Raw genomic sequence first — 20,233 nt, forward strand, 5'->3', positions numbered from 1 at the left:
GGCCTTGGACCGGGTCAGCCACCGGGCCGGGTTTAAAAACTATAAATATAACACAGGTTTGTCGAGCAGCCGCCTGCCCCGAGTCTGAACAAGGGCTGCTAAGTCTGTCAAAACACACAGGTTTGTCGAGCAGCCGCCTGCCCTGAGTCTGAACAAGGGCTGCGAAGTCTGTCAAAACAGCTATAACGGCTATGATGTCAGACCGGTGAACCAATAAATATGATCTCTTTTAGACAAAGGAAGAAACCTGTGACTGTTTCAGGAACTCATGTGCTCTTCTCAGAGTAGACCCGTATTCATCAACAAGCTTGCTTGCGATAACAGCTTGAGTAGCAAAAGCTGCATCCCACAACTGACTGCCAATACTCTGTTGAAAGCAAACAAGTCCAAGGTTCACATACGTCATAGTTACTGATATTTTCTTTAAAACAAAATATTACCGCGGCTGAATCACAGCTTATTAACACTAAACCTGCATTTTCATTCCATCTTCTGCAAGCCATAGAACATCAGGAACTCTGGCAAGGTGAAATTTGAACGCATCTGAAGTCGGGTCTTCTGCCCAGCAAGCCATCATGTTCAAGGACTGAAAGTATCCAACAGTCATTATTCATAATGTTGCATAACAAGAACTCAAACGAATCTAGTCTAGTATGAATTTTTCAATCGATATTCTTTATAGCATCTTGATTGCAGAAATCAAACATCATTACTTCAGTATCTGAATGATTCAATCCACCTATCTTCGACAGGAATACCTTTTCAATACTAGCATGAGTCATGTATCTAGTATTTTCATCTTCATAGTGAATAAGCTTCATTGCTTCTTGTAGAGCTTGCTCTCGTAACTTTGAGAAGGGCCACTGTCTAAGAACCCTTTCACTCAAGTAATGAACACCATCAAAAATCAGATTTTTTGCAAGAGAAGGAGAGGTGTAAAGATCCTCCTGCACCATTTTATCAGAATTGCACGTAAGCAACCTTCATAAGTATTATTTCGGAAACAGTAAGGGTGATCCTGCGTTAACTATTACTCGAAATAAGTTCAATTTTGTTTATCAGCCAAGTTGTTTAGGGAGACAATCATAACCAAAATATATTACAAGGGCATGCATGCTGCAAAAGCTAGTCTATCTAAAAATTGATGGTCCAAACTATTTATAATAATTACATGAAAGAATTTATAAGAACAATCAGTTACCCTTAAGCATAAATGGCGTGCTTTATTCCAATCCACTTCTTCATAAGGTTGATTATAAAGTTCATCTCTCAGCTGCAGGATGAGATCGGTTATCGGTCCGACGAATTTCTTGCCATATAAATAAGCCATGGGTGTGTACACTGTGCGCAAATGACACCACAGCTTCCCTGCATGTCATGTGAGAGACAAATTAGAAGAAGATGGCAAAGTAATTAAGTTTATACTGAGTTTTACAAGAACCAAGTTTAATACAAGTTGGTGACCATGAAGTAGTTAATTACCTGGACTAAAAGGAAGAAAGGAAGGGAATAGCAAAAATTCTGGAGGCACGGGGTTGCAGCCTGACCACTCGTACGTTCCAAGTACCTTTGCAATACGAAATTTCAAGGAGACGTATTTATTCTTTTTTTTTTCTTCCACGATAAACTCGTTTGTGTATCAATAAGAAATAAGAAGTTTCTCTCTTACGGGATTTTATAAGCACATCTAGGTGTTGATCGCAAGATTTTGAATCAGCATATCTCTTTAATCACTGGGTCACTCCTTGAAATTTAAAAATATATTTATTTTTTAAGATATGTTTGGAAGTGTGGTTATTGTTGATATTTAAATAGTTTTTTGTGTTAAAATACATGCTAATGATATTTTTTTATTTTTTAAAAATTATTTTTAATATCAATATATCAAAATAATTTGAAAAGAGTAAAAATATATTAATTTAAAATTAATAAAAAATAAAAAAAAATTAATTTTTTTTAAAAATACTTTAAAAATAAAAAAATAAACATGACCGTTTATTCAAAAGTTTGGTGACAGCTGATTATTGCTTTTGATGAACAACTAATTAATATGCTATTTATAATAATGTATGCTAATAAAAAGAAAGCTTATAGCTAGAATTTGTGTGAATATCATTACCGAAAGATAAAGCTTCCCCCAGGAAGGTAGCATTGTGACTCCCCCGTGATCAAGTATCCATTTGCGGGCCTTTCTGAGATCCCCATCTCCGCCTCCTTCAGGTCCTTCTCCGAGCAGACGCAGGGCAACATAATTAAGTGCCGTGCCCATCATTGTGCTATGGCCCTCAACATGGAATCCCCATCCACCATCTTCATTCTTTACATAGCACACGTGTGTACATGTCGTTCAGTAGACATTTATTGAAATATACTACTGCTATATACAAACGACAACGTTGGGGGGGTTGCATTATAAATATACTTACCCTTTTTGGAGAAAAGGGGTGTGTGTGTGTGTGTACTTACTTGATGATTGTAGATATAACGAATAATTTCCTTCTTGTGATCTGATGATAGGACGGTATTAAGGCTTCCACTGAGGTAGACGACCATGATCTGCAATTCTTTTCTATTCTTTGTTAATAATGCCTTTGTAACAACAATATTTTAAAAGCTAAGAAAACAGATCCATCATTGAAAATTAATTTAGACTTACCAGGGGAGGCGTTAAAAATAAAGGGCCAGAAAATTCAGCAGGCCAATGTCCGTCACTTGCTTGGATTGCTGAAGTGAATCGAAGAGCTTTCCTCAAAGCAGTTTCAGCCTTTTCAACAGTTATTTCTTCGCCGTCTCCTAACCTCACTGCTGGAATGCTTAGATCAATTTGGTTTTCTTGGATAAGCTATCTCAAAAAAAAAAAAAAAATTAAAAAAAAAAACCTTCGGCTAACTTTTCATGACAACTCGTGATCAATCAGTCACCTCGTTCAATCAAAGCCTGGATTTATTTACCCAATGAAATTTAAGGATAAGCCACTGGTTGACTAGTTTCCTGAATATTAATTATTATTAATCAATGAATTTATTTATTTATTTTTTTAACATGAAAAACAAGACTTCACCACAAGAGAACCAATAACACTAAACTACAAGCCCATTTACAGTTCGTTGTTTATTTGCAAAATCCTCAATTTTAAGAGAAGGCTTTTTGAATTGCACCGTAGTCATATCAATAACGATCTTGCGTTTCCTTAGTCCCTCTTGCAAAGAAAGAGGATGGGACTGTGATTCCAAACCTCATCCTTAAGCAAATGCAATGTTATTACCAGGAAAGAAGAAGAGGAAGAAGAAGAAGAAGAAGAAGAAGAAACTAAGAAAAACTCTAGTAATCGTTTATGGTAAGAAATATGCACGAGAGTCTTATTCCCTACTCACCTGGAAATTCTTAAGAACATCACTGCTTGCTTTACAACGAGATCGGTTCAATCGAAACTGTTCTCTTGCTCTTTCAACTCGTGCATGTTCTTCCGGTGTCCCAACATTCGGTTTAAATTTCCATATCTGTCTACCAACAAAATTATTGGTGCTAAACAACCACGGCCCATCACCATCAGCTACCTCAAGTTCCCACATATCCCTTTTCTTTTGTTCCACGTACGTATGATAGCTCAAATTCCTTACTGAAATTTCACGATTAGATACACCAGATATATATGTTAGAGAATTTGTTTTGCATAGACAAGCCTCCTGTATATACATACATACACACATTTGTGTGTGCGGCGTACACCCACTTAATGTGGAAACTAAAACTAACAAGAGTATTATAGGAAAAGGAAAATAACAAATTTAAAGGTTCAATAAATAACAGGACCAATACGATCATTAATTCCAAAAGTTGAACACTAATTTAGGGATAGAAAACACAAGTATCAATTACTAAACAATAAACATTGGACGAAAAGTAACTTGAAAAAGTTTCATGACGTCCTTACATAATTTAGATTACCGGCAAGTGCTATTGCAGAATTCGAAACTCGCAGAGAGGTGAAATGCTTTTGATGGATTGGCTACAATAGATGCCTACACATATATAGAGTCGATCTTTCATTACGTGACGGCTAAAGACAAAAGGATGGAATCATATTACATAAAGTGCCAATTCCTTTCAGACAACGATAATTCCGAAAAATAGGTATTCGATTCTAATCCATGATCACAAGTCGGCCAAAAGACAAGAATTCGCATGTTGATAACTGAATTGCCACGATGAGTTCAATCTATTGGTAACTTCCTAACTCTACACTAATATCATGGGTAAGCTTTGATTTTATTTTAATCATTAAATATGTTATTATTGATCATTAAATAGCAAACTTCCTCCATGAGTCTTTTTAATTTTCTCTGTATGAAGTGTTATAACATTAATGAAGTTACAAGAAAAAAATAAAAACAAAAATTGAAAATATGACTTTCATTTTTGTTAGCTAAGCAAAAAACAAAAATGCCAAAATTTAAACTTTCTAAAAATTATAGAATATATTTATCTAAATTATAGGATTTGTCTGAAGAATTAACATAAACTAAAATGTGTGGTCTTTTCCATGTTTAATCACAATTGTAAAAACACTATGAATTATTAAAGTAATTTCTTTTTTATCATATATTTTTTAATTTCATTATATTAATTTTTTAAGAGTTGGGCTTGGTAATTTGTTTCTATTTGGTTATTTCAGTGTAAACAAATTATCAATATTGAGTTCATACATGATTTTGTAAAAAAAAAAAGCTTTTGATTTTGTTATTTAAATAAAATTTGAAATAGAAGGATCAAAATTGAAAATAGATGAAAATCACATCCCTTTTTTAAAGTAATATTCATTAAAATTTGGAAAAATATGCCTCAAGGTTTTTTTTAAAATTTTATTTTTGTTCACCTACTTTCCTTTGAATTTCTTTTAAGTCCCTTTAATTTTTGAAAATTTTATTTTGATCCAAAATTTTATTTTGTTCATCTTATAGTCTTTAAATCTAAGAAGAAGTTGTTGGATTACAAGAGAAGAGAGAGTTGTTTCTTAGCTCAGTTTCAATGACTAAGAAGTCAATTTTGGTGTCAAAGAGTTTCTTTTAATGAGAAGAGTTTCTTCAAGATATTTTTTAACATCTTATCGATGAAAATAGATTGGGGTTCAGAAAGGTTTTTAAATTCAAGTTAATTTTTTTTTTGTTTTTAACCAATTTCTTTCTAGTTTAAGAAAAAAAATTGTTTATTTAGGTCTCTAATTTTTTTTTTTTGTATTTTCAAGTACAAAATGATTTAAAAATGGGTTTTTTAATTTTAAAAGTCAGAAACCAAACTTTCTGATTTCTTAAGTTTATTGAAGTTGAAATAGGGACGATGCGTCAATGTTATTACAAGTCTAGAATTTTTTTTTTATTATTTTTTCTCTTTAAAAATAAAAACTTTATATGAAATCCCATGACAAAGGAATAGAAATGTACAAGCTCCAACAAAATTTCATTCCAGAAAATCTCTTTTAATACAATAAAATGAATTAAAAAAACTAAGTTGTATGGTAATTTACTGTTGAAGATGCATCATTTATTCTATCATAAAATACTGTGAATTGAAATAATTTTTTTTTAAATTTTCAATTTGATTCTTAAAATTGTTTTTGTAAAATTAAGCTATTTTGAGCCTAAATTAGCACCTAGATACATATTTGTCTTTTTTAAGAAATAATGGAATTGAAAGACAAAGGATCCAAGTGAAAAGAATGGGTAAAATAGGGGGTGATTTCAAATTTCATATAAAAAAATTATTTTAACCCCTATTTTTCTTGGTTTATAGTGATCAGTTCCTTCAATTGTTAGAAATTTAATTTTGATACCAAACTTCATTTCACTCAATTTCTTAGTTCCTTTTTGTGAGAGGATAGAGAACCATTGGATTCTAGTGTAGAAAGAAAAAGTCATTGTTGACACCTATTTCGACTACCAAAATAGTTAAAATTTGTGTCAATAGTTTTAATTTAATGAGAGGTGTCCTACAGTGGTTGTTTTAAACATCAATATTGTCTAAAACATATATCTAAGTCAAGAATGATAAAATTTACTCAATTTGATTTTGTAATTTCAGTTGTTTTTTGGGTTGCTAAATTGGTTTCTACATATTGTAGGATTGTTTTTAGGGTGTTTTTGGCTTTTAATGAGTTGTTTTTTAGGTTAAAAGCTCATAGCCTTGATTTTCTAGCCATCATAGTGGTGGCTAGAATCTAAGCTGGCAAACGATGCATCATGTGACTATTTTTTTCTTTAAAAATAAATAGATGATAGTTCATTTAACCCTTTAAATAAGAAAAAAAAAAGCCCAATGTGCCCTTTTTTATATAGATTTATAAAAACAGAATATTAAACTCGGTTAAGTCAATAATCTGGGTTGCAAGTTCGATGAGTTAAGCCACATCATTCAATCTATTGTTTTTTTTTCTCTTTAGTGCATTTTTTGTCCCCCTATAAAAAAATTTGAAATTTTATCATTTGTTATTTATGATCTATTTTTTTATTTAACTTAAAATTAAAATAAATTACAATTTCACCTTTTATTATTAATGATTTGCTTTTATTTTTGCATTCCTACGTGCATGTCATATTTTTTTTTTAAAAAAAAAATATTTCAAATAAAAACAATCACATGCGCTTTATTATCATATCTATTGAATGAAAAAACCAATATATGGGATAAAGTTTTTTTATTAAATTTGATGTCGAACATAACTTGCATCAAGAGTTTAGAGTTTAGTTGGTTGACTCAAAATCACTTAAATTTGTTTTTTAAGAAACAAAAATTATATGTTTTATATATTTTTTTAAATTTTATTATGTAACATTGAGTTCATTAAAGATTTAGCTTTTTAGTTTGTTTTTTCCCTCAAGATTATCCCTATAAATTTCATATTTTAATCGGGAATAATCTAAGTAGATCTAGTATGTTTTCTTCTTAATATTACATAAAAATATTATCTAATATATGGCTTATTTTAAATTAATGGTTATTTGTAGAATACACGTTAATCATATCCAATTTTTCATTTGAGTTTTAAAAAATAAATTTACTGTAGCCGGTGACTTAACAAGGGCCAATATGCTAGTTGGATACCGCAGAGTGTCGGGACAAACCATTGATACGGGGAAAAACATATATTACTCTCCCCATTACCTTAAGCAGACAAAGAGTTGTTTCTTTTAAAATCCATGAAATACAACAAGACACCGAATATAATTTCTCCTTTTCAATTGACATGACCATCTTAGAGTGAAGCTTGTTTTGTATCTATATATGTTTTACATTCTTCTAATCTTTCGTACTATATAAAATTATGAAAACATATATTTATCTTATAGTTTTAAGGGTAATATTTCTTGGATTTTGGCTTTGTCAATTCGGATTCTATATTAAATCTCGCTAACTAATTAAAATAATAATGGTATAGATATGATGTGATGGTATAGATAGATAATTGTTAAATTGCTGCTGGCGATTGATTGTTTGTATTTTTTTTTTCTTTCTTCTAACAACCAAAATGTACAATTGTCCTCTTTCTTTATTGTTTGTCAAATAAAACATGTTTGTCATACCCAAATACTTTCGATCTGGCATGGTTGTCAAACCTAAGTCACTTGGGTTTATACTCGTATGCTTGGGTCTTCCAATCATACCAAACTCGTGCACATAGATCTATCAAACTCGCAACTAAGTCTGACAACCATGTCAAACCCATGCATTTGGGTTAAAAAAATTTAAATTTTTTTAAAAGCACGATTAAATTGCACAAAAAAAAACAACGCCTCATTCAAGTATGATTTTTCATTCATATATAGTATAACTTTACTTCAAATTCTTTTTTGTTTGTGTAATTTATTTTATAAATTTGTTATATTCGAAAAGAAAAGAATGGAAAAAATTGTTGACTTCTAAGTGATTTATTTCAAATCTTTAAAACTAAACTTTTTTTTTTTTGTATATATTGTGGATGAAAATATTAATTTTATATTTTCATCCAAGTGTTGGATAAGCTTTTTTAAATTTGAGATGTTATTGTATGATTTAATTGTTAAAATTTGTTACAAAGAGAGTTTATTCTACATTATCACTATTAGTATATACGAAAATTTGAAATATATGATTATAAAAAAAAAACTTTTGAACTTTTGAATTGATACATTGTATTATAGGAAAAGAAAATATTGTATATATAAAAGACTTATTATTCTTTTGACTATCTTAATGTGTGCAATTTTATAGATGATTTCTTCACTAAAATTAAAGATTAATAAAAAACAAACCAAGTGAATTTTAGGAATGCATGTGGCAACAATGTCAGACCCGCGTCTAGGTATGACTACCATGCCAGCAAAAATGCCTTAAGTCAGGCATCCATACAAAGACTAAGCTACTTGGGTCTAGCATGCTTAGGTTCGGCATTTGAAAAAAGGTGCAAGGGTTTGATATAAATGTCAGGCCCAGGTTTTTGAGTAAAAAATAAAATTAAATAAAATTAAAAAATATTATAAAATAACAGTGAAAAACAAACCTAAATCTATATTTTAAAATTTTCAAAATCAATTAACTAGTTTTATTGAACTAGAGAAGAAGGGAATAAGTTATAATTAACGCTTTCAAGCCTATTTTTTGCTATTTAAGTATAGTTATTAGACTCAGCCTAGCACAGCGGGTCAACCTGGGACTTAGGTGACCTAGCAGCTTTTCTTCAAATGTGTTTTTCCCCTAGCTAGAGATAATTTTTTTTTTAATTGGTTACTAAAACATATCAAAGTTCACTATATAAGTAGTAGAAGAATATTTTATTTTTTCAATGTGAGATTTGAAACCCATTAATTGATATGCCCTATGTTCACAAGAAAAAAATTGTGTTTTTTCAATGTGAGATAAAAAAAACATCTAAAATAGTCTTTTAACTTATATCTACATGGATTGTTTTTTAATTTTTTCATATGCAATATTAAAACCTTAATTTTTTTTTAAATTTTTTCCAAGTTAACTCATATCAAGCCAGGCCTAAAACAATTTGAGACCCGTACCTAGGTCTGGCATCTATGTTAGGCACACACGCCTTAGGATTGGAAACCACGCTAGCCAAAACATCTTAGGTCTGTTAATTATGTCAAGCCCCAGTGTCTTGGATTTGGCAACCATGTTTACTGTCAGACCCAGGCACGAGCTGGCATGGTTGTTTAACTCAAGTTGCTTGGGTTTTCTACTAGCAAAGAGATACTTGGTCACTAATATTCCAGAACTCTAACTCAGCATGTCTTCGTAAACCACTTCTTCATAGTTAACTGGTAAGTACTTGGACTCTATCTTTGCTTTCATCCACGTGCCCCAAGTCATGAATAGGAGGTTGGCGAGTACGTCCAAGTTGTTCCTCCACACTGTTCCACTAAGCCCGTGCAGCCCCTTTTAACTTCAATTTTATAAACCACCCCTAACTAGGATGTCTCCCTCTTCTGCACTGTCAACCATGATTTCCTTTCGTTCCCCCATATGGACTCTATGATCCTGTGGTGATCAAGCCCTAAAAAAACCCCAACATCACGAGTAATGCTTCTTTCTTCAGTGGTATTAAGACGACACAAAATAGTCCTCATGGTTTGAGTAAGTTGATCTAGTTGTTGCTGCAAGTGCATAGGCGAGGGAATAGGTTCTGTTGGCTGGTTTATGTGGGCAGGAGGATTAGCATTTGTTTGAGGGTTGTGATTAATGGTGTTCGAAGGGCGGGTTTCACAAGCACCAAAAGTCACCGGATTGTATGAATTTCCACTCCGGGTGTCTGGCATTGTTTTGTAAGGATCGTGTGGGGTTTGCTTTGATACCATATGATGCTAGGTAAAATGGAATTGATTGAGAATTCTGCAGTTAAAAGAACTGTAATATTCATTAATCTTCAACACTGTTAAGATCATATCAGATACTGCACAATCTCATTGCCTAAAAGTGGAAATCTATCCCATAATTTGGAATCTCTCCAATAATAATCTTAAAATTTGTCATTTCTTTTACAACAGTTCTTTTCCATCATCACTTAACTATTGTTAATTGTGATTTTAGGATAAACATTGATAATAACTGCTACTATAAAACTTCGTCACTAATTGTTTGACATAAATCTAATGACTCAACCATTGACCAAAGACTTACTTCTCTGATAAACTTTCATGGCTTAGCTACCAGAATTACCCTCCCTCAACATGCTATCACCTCCATTAGACTCCACTCCACTGCCTCTATTGGCTTTGGGTTGATCATGTTGTTTATCAACAGGTTCTTCATGTGCATTCTCACCAGGTTTTTCGTCATTTGCATCACTAACTAGTTACAAATATCTTAAGATATAGCATAATTATCATGTATCTTAGAAATATTGATGCTTACTTCTAATACAAGAATAATGATGATGATAGAATTATAACATCCATGCAGCATGGGAATCAGCCCAATTGGATACGAAGAGTTAATCAGGTTCTTAAGACCAAATGTTTGTTATACAGCTTACTGCATCACTTAATATGCCATTATTAAGATTGCCATTGCTGATATCTGTACTTCCAAGTCCAAGTCCTGAATTCTGTCCCGAAACTGACATTCCGGCATATGATGCTTCATCTCCCTGGATTGTTATAGTTGGTGAGACATTTGGCATCAGATGTAAGTTATGATTATTGAGCAGTTGAGGAGAAGTTAGATGACTCTGAAGAAATTGATTGAAATTACTACACGTCAATGAACCTCGAGCAACCATATCTTCTGCTAACTTCACCTAAAATTATATCATAAACTCAATTAGACAAAATCAAGTTTTGTTAACCTGAACTGAAAGTCTTTCATTTATTTATCGTACAAAAGTCCTGCTTTATGTTCCAGCAGTAGACACACCTTGGCTCTCAAAGCTTCAACATTTGAGTTAAGCACACAACGATTTGTTTCAGCAGTACGAAATTGTTGGGCAGCGTCTGAAAGTTGCTTGAATAGAGATGCATTTTCTCCTGTCAAATGATCAACCTGAGCAAACATGAATCAGGCATGATTTCAAATATCAATTACTCTTAAAGAGATTGGATAGAAAAAGCTATATCTTAGGTAGAACAATGAACTTCTTCCACTTGAACAACAATTTTTGGAAATATAGCAAAAGTGCTGTAAGATGGACATCATGCTCCATTTGATTTTAGAAATGCTTAATGATAGAAACAAACTTTCAAATCCTGTGAAACGAAAATCTGAAATTCTTGTATACAGTCAAAGCAGTCTGATTATCCATCTACTTACCTTTCTCTCGGCAACTACTACTAGCTTCAACTTGTTTAAACAATTCAGATATCCAATTAATACTCTAAACATTAATCATACCTGAATTTCAAGATCTGATAGATGTGCTTGTTTTCTTTTTCTCGATCGTCTAGCCGACTCCCTATTCGAAACCATCCTAAAGAAACAAAGCAACAATCACAATCACATACAGGCAGGATTGACATCCATCAAACATCTGTATTCCAATCTCTAGGAAAGATCAATATTACCTTCTAATACGTTTTATGTCATGAGGGTTTGTGCTCTGCTCAGACAGACCATCTTCATCTGATTGGTCAGGAGACGAAACACTGGCAGCAACTCTAGTTTGGCTATCTTTCACTCTTGGTTTATTAGCAGACATTGGACTGCCAACTGACCAATTTCCAGCCATTAATTAATATTTTAAACCTCAAAAACGAAACATCCTTAAATAGCATACCAGATTAACTGCTAAGCTACATAACTAGATGAACATATGACTTTGGTTTCATACCACGAAGTGATGACTGGGCATCAGTAGACACTGAAACACTGGAATTCTTGGGATTGGTATTTTGAGACCAGAGGAAGCAGGATTCTGTTAATCCACCACAAGTTGAGAAACCATTCACGATGTCCTACATTAGCAGACAACAAATAACTTACTACGAACTTGAGTTGACTACAATGGATTTGCCGCCAACCAACAAAACTGTTTTGATCCACATGCACAGGAACTATGCAATAACATTTTTCTCGAAGAAAGAGAAAGTTACTAACCCGAGTTTTGTTGACAGGGAAAGAAGAAAGATCACCAGATAAAATATCACTGAAGAAGCCATAAGTCTCAGCAGAAAAACCAGCCAATTCTGACTCACTTTTCTTCATCCCATCACTTCCTCCTGCTTTCTGCTCCTCCATTTCCTTGATTAGCTTCAACTCCTGCAGCTAATAATAACGATGCTTATTCTGATTAGAGAAATTAAAAAGAGCGAGGGAAGTGACCAGGGGAGTCCATGGGAGTTATATATAGAGAGCTAGAGATCTTGGAATGAGCAAAGTACAGGTCTTTGCTTGGGAGTTTGGAGTAGTGGAAGGAAGCAAAAGTCGTGCCAAAGTGAAAAAGTTTTGACCTTTACTTGTAATTACGGATATATCCTTCATTTATTTGCTTATTTACCTTCCCCAATCCATTGTTTAAACGCATGGACCGACGCATAACTTTCTTCCTGCATCACTTCTGTTGATAGAAATTAGGGTTCTTAAGTTTTAGAATTATAATTTTAAATGTTAAAAAATAAGTACAGAAAATTATGGTATTTTATGAAAAATCCATAATTCATTAACAATAAGAAAAAAAATAAAATAAAACACCAACCGTGTTTATAAAGAGGTAAAAGGTAATTAAAAACTAAAATTAATTAGAAAAATAATTAAAACAAAATCTTTTAAGTTTAATTTAAATGTCTTCTTAGGCATCGGTTACTTGTAAAATCTCCTAATTAAATTTAAGTTTAATCTAATAATAGAACCTAAAATTATGGTTGTTAATATTGGATTACTTGTCGTACTTCTTCGCGATCATTTCCTTGTAATTACGATGTATAAACACATCCACGATCTATTCCAATCACAGGATTCTTTAACTAATCCGCAGGTTAAGCAGATTACGATTCTTTGTTTGAGTATAAGCATGAAGGCGACATGACCAAACCCTCGTCCTCCATGCCAGGGGATAACTGTGCTGGAGCGAATGGTGTTGTAGTAAATAGAACTCACGTCCAAGGTTTATTATGGAGAAGTCAAGGACAAAGCAATGGAAGGTTGATTTGGACTGCCACCGCCCTTATGACAAAGTTGCTGATAAAATGCTTTATATAATTGGGTGTCGTGCTCAAGCAAGGGAAGATCCACTTAATTTTCTCAAGTGTTTTTTGTTTTTTGAAAAAAGTAATGCTAACACTAATAATATTATTGCTTTTTGCTCACTTTGCCTGCTTTTGGAATGGTTTATACCTAACTTTTACAGTGAATTATCAAGCAAACCCCACGTTGCAGCCACAATCAGAATCTAAAGTTCCTTGCTTCTTTAACTTTCCTTTGCACACAAAACCCATCTAGTGGAGTTTCTTCACTGTTAAGGCACCATAGATTATAGGTTTTTCATGGTTAGAAAATTTTCAGAACAAAACGCGGTTTCTAACTGCGAACCCACCTCGTGTTGTTTATTTCGTAAAGTACGAAAAGATTTTGTGGTTACTTGCACTCCAGTTGTCGAATGTTCCAGGCGAAGAGAATGGACTGCCAAATACATATAATCAGCTCGACAGCCATGTAGTGATATTGTTTTGTATAAAGCCCAAATCCAGAGGGTTCAGGTCAGAGGATTTGGATAGGCTACATAACACATACCTTAATGGGTCTCAGTGTCAAATCTTGCTATCTGCCTAAAAGGGTTCACAAGGACTCAAAGACGTGAACAGACAAATATCTTGTTGGGCCATTAAAGGATTCTAACATCATTTAATCGTTAACTAGCAAAGGAATTCAGGAGCATGAGTTTGGAACCAAAACGCTGTCAAGTGTCTACAGGCTTATTTTTAACGAAAGGACTGGAAATGGAAATCAACATGCAGCACTCAAGCAATGCAAATCTCTTCAGGGCACAATCTTGGAAGATTTGATAAAAAGGCTGTCCACAACCTTGCCAAAGCTGGAGATGGTTTTCAGAGCTGCAGGGAGGAGAGCATCCTTCTTGGGTTCATCAAATATTATGATTTGTCCAGCACCTTGGTCCAGTATCCCAACAAACTTCCTGTCCAGAATCATTTGTGCCAGCTTTTTCTCCACAAAGTCGACAGGCAAATCAATCAGCCCAGCAATGTGTGGAATCTCGACCCTTGAGAAAGGCTCAATATATCTACACAGGTTTAGTTCCACAAGAGCTTCATAACGGGATGAGAGATGATTGTAGATAGTTGGGTCTGTCTCCAGCTGATACCTGTAATCCCGCAGCACCTTTTCAAAGGACCTCAAAGATCGGTTGGAATGAGCATCGGCGACTGCTTTCATGAAATTCAGTTCTGGCCCAAAATATTTAAGGCCTGCCTTAGAAGAAATCAGCCCAGCAACATCTCTAGATTGGTTCGTCATGATCTTGCACAATAGCATGTATTTAAGACTGAAAATTGCCCTTGGGTCTTCAACAGCATTAAGTGCCTCAAATGCTTCAAAGAAATAGCTATAAGCTGTTGTATACTCCTTGTCCTCAGCAAAGAGAATCCCGCTATGCAAATCAATGGCACCTTGTTGAGTTGGTGGCATATAGACAGCATTCGCAGCTTTCTTCGCAGCTGTGAGAGCAGTTCCCGCCTTGTGACGGTCCTTCAACAAATAGTGTAGCTTACTCTCAAGCAAGAGTATTTCCACAAGAAGCCGCTTGTCATCCACTCCCTTTACCTCTTTTACCAAGCTGGTAAGCAGGGCCAGTGCCTCTGAATACTCCTTAGTTTCCACAAAAAGAGCTGCAAGCCTTGTCTCAACCCGCTGCCTCAGGAGAGCACGCTTTTCGGCACGAGCCCACAGCACTAGTTCTTTGCAAAGAGCAATTTGGACATCAGACGTTCCAGGTATTTTGGAAACAGAATCGATTATTCCCCTGACAATTTTGGCAGTTTTAGCCTTTGGGATCACGGCAAAGAAAGGCCTCAACTGAGTAAGAAGAGCGTGAAGATCCTCAGCCATGTTATGTTGTGTGAAAAGGTCCGATAGAATGGTAATAGCCTGTTCCTTTATGCGAATTGCATCCGGAGAAGAAGAAGGGTTTTCAAGTATTTTGTGTAGGATGGAAATGGCCTCAAATGGGTCCTCAGCTTTTGAAGCCAGAGCAATTGAGTCTGTTGTCGCTGGAAGATATGATGCTGTCATAGCTGCAGCTGCAAGACAATTATCACCAGATTGTTTGAACATTGTTGTGAAATAAGTAGTGAAAAATATACAGGAAAATCATAACATGACTATCGAATATTTGCTCCTTGATGACCAAATTAGCTTATACTGCCAAGTAGTGAAAAATATACTGGAAAATCATAACATGACTATCAAATATTTGCTCCTTGATGACCAAATTAGCTTATACTGCCATAAAACTAGATGATAGTAACACCTTGGAGATTCTATTGCATAGGTTATTCATTAAAGAACTAATGACTAAAAACCTCATTTCAGCTACTCAAGCATACTAAAATCTCTCATTCTTTAGGGTATTCTTAAACATAAATGACCCATTGAAGAAACGCAAGTAAATTACTTAACTCCAAGAAGTGTAAAAACCCATTTTACCAAAAACGAAATCTTGAATTTCTGGCATGCATGTTCAATAAAACAACGAAAGGCCAACAACAGAACAAGTATTAACCTCTAAGAAGAGGACTCCATTTTAGTAGTACAAAAGGTCCAAAACTAACAATATTGGTCCACGGATTACAGTGTTTTTTTGGCAAGTATTTACAAATGGGAGCATTTTGGATGCTTCAAAATGCCAAAAGTAACCATCTTTCCAAACAAGAAGATCCAAACTTTTTTTCAAGTTTCCAAAGGTTAGAACTTTAAAATGAAAACACAAAATATGCACGAAAAAAAGAGAGTAACCAGGTGAAAATCAAGGCTAAACCTTTGATCACAAAGAAGAAAGCTAAGATAGAAAATGAGAGAGGAAAATGTGAAGAAATAAAGGGAAAATCAAGCTTACCTTGCAGAAGAAGTAAAGAGAGAGTGATCAGACAGAGAGGGAGGCTCAGACAATCGGCAATGCTAAATGAGGGGCAGGACAACATGCTACAGGTAAGTTCTACACTGGGCTTCTTATGAGCCGCAGAGATATGATGGGCCTTTCGTTTTAACAATGGGTTCTAAATGGGCTGATATTTGGAAGCTGAATCTTAAAGTAAAGCTGATGTTATTGACAATAATTAAGTCGGGTTAGCATTAGATTTTAGCATCAAAAGTTTTAAGGCGTAGATGGCTGGTTAGACATAATTGGACAATCAATAACTTGATGGTAATTTATGGGCAGCAAAAAATGAGGTCCAATACACAATAGATCTTACAGTAAACCTAGAGAAAGTTCATTAGTATATTTTAATTAATTTCATTCATCTTTGAACCCAAAAATGAAGGAAAATACAAAACTACGGAGACGAGACGTAATTAATATCAGATTGAAATGTTATATAAAACACAAACTTGTGTGTGGCACACATGAAAAATTCGTTTCCACTATGAACAGTAATGGCTTCTGCCTCATGCAATGAGTTGATTCGTATTCATTCCACCTTAACAAACATGGGAAATTACACAAAATCCAACTCTCTTACCCATGAAAATTAAAACAAACGTTGTCCATATATATATAGTTTCATTAATGGCATACACACGAACCTCACTTACATATATTGTGAGAGTGAATTATATTACACATTTAATACTTAAATATTAATCTCCTTTAATATCTTGCTGTCATACAAAGTCTCTGATCTCTCCATTCCTATTCATAATCTTTCCTTGTCCATTGCCAAACACAAAGTCCAAGTTGTAAAGCACTGGGACCATTGTGACTGAACACAAGAAAACAAGGACTGGCCCGAATATCCAAAGCAAGAGAGGCATTGCGGAGTAGAAGAGCCTGTTCCCCACCGTGTTCAACACAAACCCCTTCTCTAAGAGCTCGCTTACGTACTCTGAGGTCACCCTGGACATGGGATCTGGTGGAGTATTGATGAGCAGGTTAACTTGGTTCACAAACCTTATGGACGAAGAGTGACAAAAGAATGAGAACATGAAGATGGTTAAGATTGTGACGTATTTTAACGCCACCATGAATTCACCGTGAGCCCCATAAACCGCATCATTTAGTGGCTTCTTCACACTGTATGTGCTGCTTATAATGGCAGCCAGGCCAGCAGATAAAAGGATGGAGGTGGTGGCCATTAGGGTTGATCCCATGATCAAGTTTCTAAGAGTTTGGACTGCCAGTATGTTCTTCTTATCATTATCCTGCATGCCCCATCAAATTAATTTGTTAAACTCTTGTTAGTCGAGATGATTTCCGTGCACTAGCAGAGTCAAAATAATCTATGATCAGATAATTACAATCAGAAAAGAATTCCAAGCTAGTATTTTGTCCTTTACATTAATCGTATGCCCAGTAACTTTGGCTTGATCATTTAAATGGGGCTAAATTTAATTTGATATGTCATAGATGCAATTAGTGCTTTCTGGGGACATAAGATTCATCATAAAAAACAAATGTTTATTTATGACTGGTTTTTCCCTTCTTTTCGCAATGGTGAAGTGAAAGGCAATGATCACGAACTATGAGATCATAATGGCCATATATCTCATAACTCTACAGAGAAAAAGTAGAGAATTATTGGAAGGAAAATGATAGGACGTTGTCTCCCATTGCACCCTGGCTTAATTCTCCATGTACATATGATCATGCAAGCTGTCAACATCTTTGCTAGCATTAATATTGGCCAAATCGACTCAAGGAATATGGGTTTTCTACCAAATTGCACGATGAATATATGCCTTGCTTTCCTTTGCTTTAGAAAATAGCAGCAGAAATAGTTACTGTGTAGGAATCGAACCTAAGGTATACAGCTTGGTGGGATATTTACAGTACCACAAGGAAGGCACGCTATAGTTAGTATATCCTTTTTTTATCTTCTCAAATTCCTTAACAAATATAGTTATGATATTAATATTTCGAAAAAAAGAGAGAGGAATGATTCATATAATTCCCGAATCATATATTGGTGGAAGCTTTTCTTTTCTCTTTCGGGTGGCGGGGTTATATTTCTTTATCATGTGGAATGTAGAACACGGGAATTTCTTTAACAAATTTCTAGCTTGCTATTTTTTATATTCACCTCTTTTTAGGATTAACAATTAAATTGAGCTTGATTCATAATCTAACGCCACACTAAACTTAATAGGCATGCAAATTGACAGAAATGAAAGGGAAAAAAACCATGGTATTCCAATTTTAAAGAATAAAATTTAAAAAATTAACAGTTGAAGTGTAAAAATAATACACTGCTCAAAATGAACAATGCATCGTATTGTATCTAGATGCATAGGGAAATGGGCTACAATATTTTGTCCATCTATTTTAATTTATTCTCTGATAAGATTGCATGCTTGTAATAGGGTATTCTCACTTCTTGTTCTTCTTCTTGGTATTCAACCCTTTTTTAGATGGTTTTATTATTGAATTTTGGTTTATGAAGAAAAAATGGTAAACACCCATCAAATATATCAAATTATGAAATATATATATATATCATTGAAGGTCATAAAATTGAAAGAATTAAGTGCAAATAATAAGGTAGGTAGGTAGCTAGCAAGATCCGGTACCTTCATTATGGCTGAAACCCAAAACCTCCGCCCGCTAGCATTTGTCCCGATGATGGTGGTGAGAGGTTGCGTTCTAACCTTATGCCATAACCAGCCATGGTAAGCCATGGAGATCATAAACCCTAGTGGTACTAGTATAACATCAAGATAACATTTTCTCCACTCCATGTCTAGTTTGTGTGTGAATGCTGATCTGAGGCTTGTATTCTGATCTTCTCTTGCTAGCTTTGTTAAAACTCAAGAACTCTATTTCAAAACTGTCATGGAAGCTACACAGGCACGTATATATATATATATATATAGAGAGAGAGAGAGAGGAGGAAGGAATGAGCGTATGTGTGTGTATTGAACAAGGAAGTCATGCATGTGGTCTTGTTTGACCGCGTGATTCAACATGCACATAAAGCCAAGAAGAAAAAGGAGGAAAACCCCAATAATATTTGCTGCTTTATAAAAATGCATCTAATGCTTATATTGTCCATTTGTCACTTTACTTTTCTTCACTTTTCATTTTATAAATAAATAAATTTATTTCAGGTATTAATTTATTAGAACCCCAGGCATGTCGTACAACACGTTTGCTCAACAAATGAAATAAACTTGCAAGGGCATTTCTTTCTTATTTTCACAAGAAGGGTTTGATTCAACATTGAAGAGGCTCTGATCTTTGTAGGAGTTAATTACACCATATATGGATATGAAGTGAAATTCCAAGATACAAGGAGACAGAGACATCTATATATATATATATATAGTGATCACTTCTATTAATTTTTTTTGTTCTTGTTCGAAGATATATAGAATTATAATTTACAATGATAGTTTTAAATGAATTTTTCCAGTAATTATGTCTCTTCTGTACAATTAATACAATATATAATCGAATGATACCTTAAAATCAATCTGATTATTAATTTCATGTAAAGAAAATTGAATGAAGAATATTATTAAACGTACGTACTAGCAAAAGAGGATGCCAATATTGAAGGGATTTAGCAAGGCTACTATGCATAGAAAGAAATGAATGGTCTAAAGGAGATCAAGGGAAGGTGGTAATCTGACAAGGCGCAAAGAAGAAAGTAAAATAATAATGGAAGATCAGGTGGATAGATAAATAAAAATAATTGAAGAGGAGGAAGCGACCAAGGACATGCCTTTTTCATGAGATGGAGAGTGTAGGGGAACGTGTATGCGCACTCATCTTGCAGCTGCTCTCTATGCTTAAGCTCATGGATTTTACAAGCTAATTGCGTGTGCTTTTTGCTTGCCATGAAAGCAATATTGTATGCCTATGACCTCTCCTATATGTCTTGCGTGACTATGCTGTCATACACGCACACGAAATTGTTCAAAACCAGTAAAATGCATATTTAAACAACATACACACACTCCATAACCACAAGTAATAATTATTAACCGCATGCTCTCATGATTAAGTTTTGATTAGTTGTTGTACTTGAAGGTTAATATTTAGCCAGAGGCTCTAGAGCAATCATGATCAGATGAGGGAAGCTGCAGGTCCCTC

The 20,233-nt window shown here is 34.2% G+C and overlaps 4 protein-coding genes across 5 annotated transcripts in view; all 4 read right to left on the bottom strand.

The window, feature by feature from the left end:
- Positions 1–3,980, bottom strand: part of LOC105112598 (beta-amyrin synthase-like) — a 6,987-nt gene extending 3,007 nt beyond the window's left edge. Inside the window, exons 1-10 of the mRNA XM_011008334.1 lie at positions 3,949–3,980; positions 3,375–3,619; positions 2,657–2,842; positions 2,467–2,556; positions 2,120–2,317; positions 1,483–1,567; positions 1,202–1,368; positions 759–947; positions 473–586; positions 248–367 (exon numbers count right to left, since the gene is read on the bottom strand). Of these exons, the coding sequence (XP_011006636.1) occupies positions 248–367; positions 473–586; positions 759–947; positions 1,202–1,368; positions 1,483–1,567; positions 2,120–2,317; positions 2,467–2,556; positions 2,657–2,842; positions 3,375–3,572 (1,347 nt within the window). The 5' untranslated portion in view covers positions 3,573–3,619; positions 3,949–3,980. The remainder of the gene's footprint in view (positions 1–247; positions 368–472; positions 587–758; positions 948–1,201; positions 1,369–1,482; positions 1,568–2,119; positions 2,318–2,466; positions 2,557–2,656; positions 2,843–3,374; positions 3,620–3,948) is intronic.
- Positions 3,981–10,293: 6,313 nt separating this feature from the next.
- Positions 10,294–12,374, bottom strand: LOC105112600 (basic leucine zipper 9-like). The gene is made up of 6 exons (XM_011008335.1): positions 12,070–12,374; positions 11,804–11,927; positions 11,538–11,682; positions 11,368–11,443; positions 10,894–11,019; positions 10,294–10,777 (listed from the first exon to the last, which is right to left on the bottom strand). Exons 1-6 carry the CDS (start codon positions 12,208–12,210, stop codon positions 10,484–10,486), a joined length of 906 nt encoding a protein of 301 aa, XP_011006637.1. The 5' UTR covers positions 12,211–12,374; the 3' UTR covers positions 10,294–10,483.
- Positions 12,375–13,696: 1,322 nt separating this feature from the next.
- On the bottom strand, positions 13,697–16,387 carry LOC105112601 (26S proteasome non-ATPase regulatory subunit 11 homolog). Of its 2 annotated transcripts, none has more exons than XM_011008337.1 (2): positions 16,040–16,387; positions 13,697–15,218 (listed from the first exon to the last, which is right to left on the bottom strand). In XM_011008337.1, exons 1-2 carry the CDS (start codon positions 16,122–16,124, stop codon positions 13,948–13,950), a joined length of 1,356 nt encoding a protein of 451 aa, XP_011006639.1. In that variant the 5' UTR covers positions 16,125–16,387; the 3' UTR covers positions 13,697–13,947. The 2 variants fall into 2 exon arrangements, with proteins under 2 accessions (XP_011006639.1, XP_011006638.1); XM_011008336.1 differs by having other exon boundaries at positions 13,697–15,224.
- Positions 16,388–16,548: 161 nt separating this feature from the next.
- On the bottom strand, positions 16,549–19,004 carry LOC105112602 (uncharacterized). Its single transcript, XM_011008338.1, has 2 exons — positions 18,709–19,004; positions 16,549–17,343 (listed from the first exon to the last, which is right to left on the bottom strand). Exons 1-2 carry the CDS (start codon positions 18,874–18,876, stop codon positions 16,807–16,809), a joined length of 705 nt encoding a protein of 234 aa, XP_011006640.1. The 5' UTR covers positions 18,877–19,004; the 3' UTR covers positions 16,549–16,806.
- Between the last annotated feature and the right edge of the window lie 1,229 nt (positions 19,005–20,233).

The sequence above is a fragment of the Populus euphratica genome, unplaced genomic scaffold (genome assembly GCF_000495115.2).
Source record: "Populus euphratica unplaced genomic scaffold, PopEup_1.0 scaffold353.1, whole genome shotgun sequence".
NCBI classification, from domain to species: Eukaryota; Viridiplantae; Streptophyta; class Magnoliopsida; order Malpighiales; family Salicaceae; genus Populus; species Populus euphratica.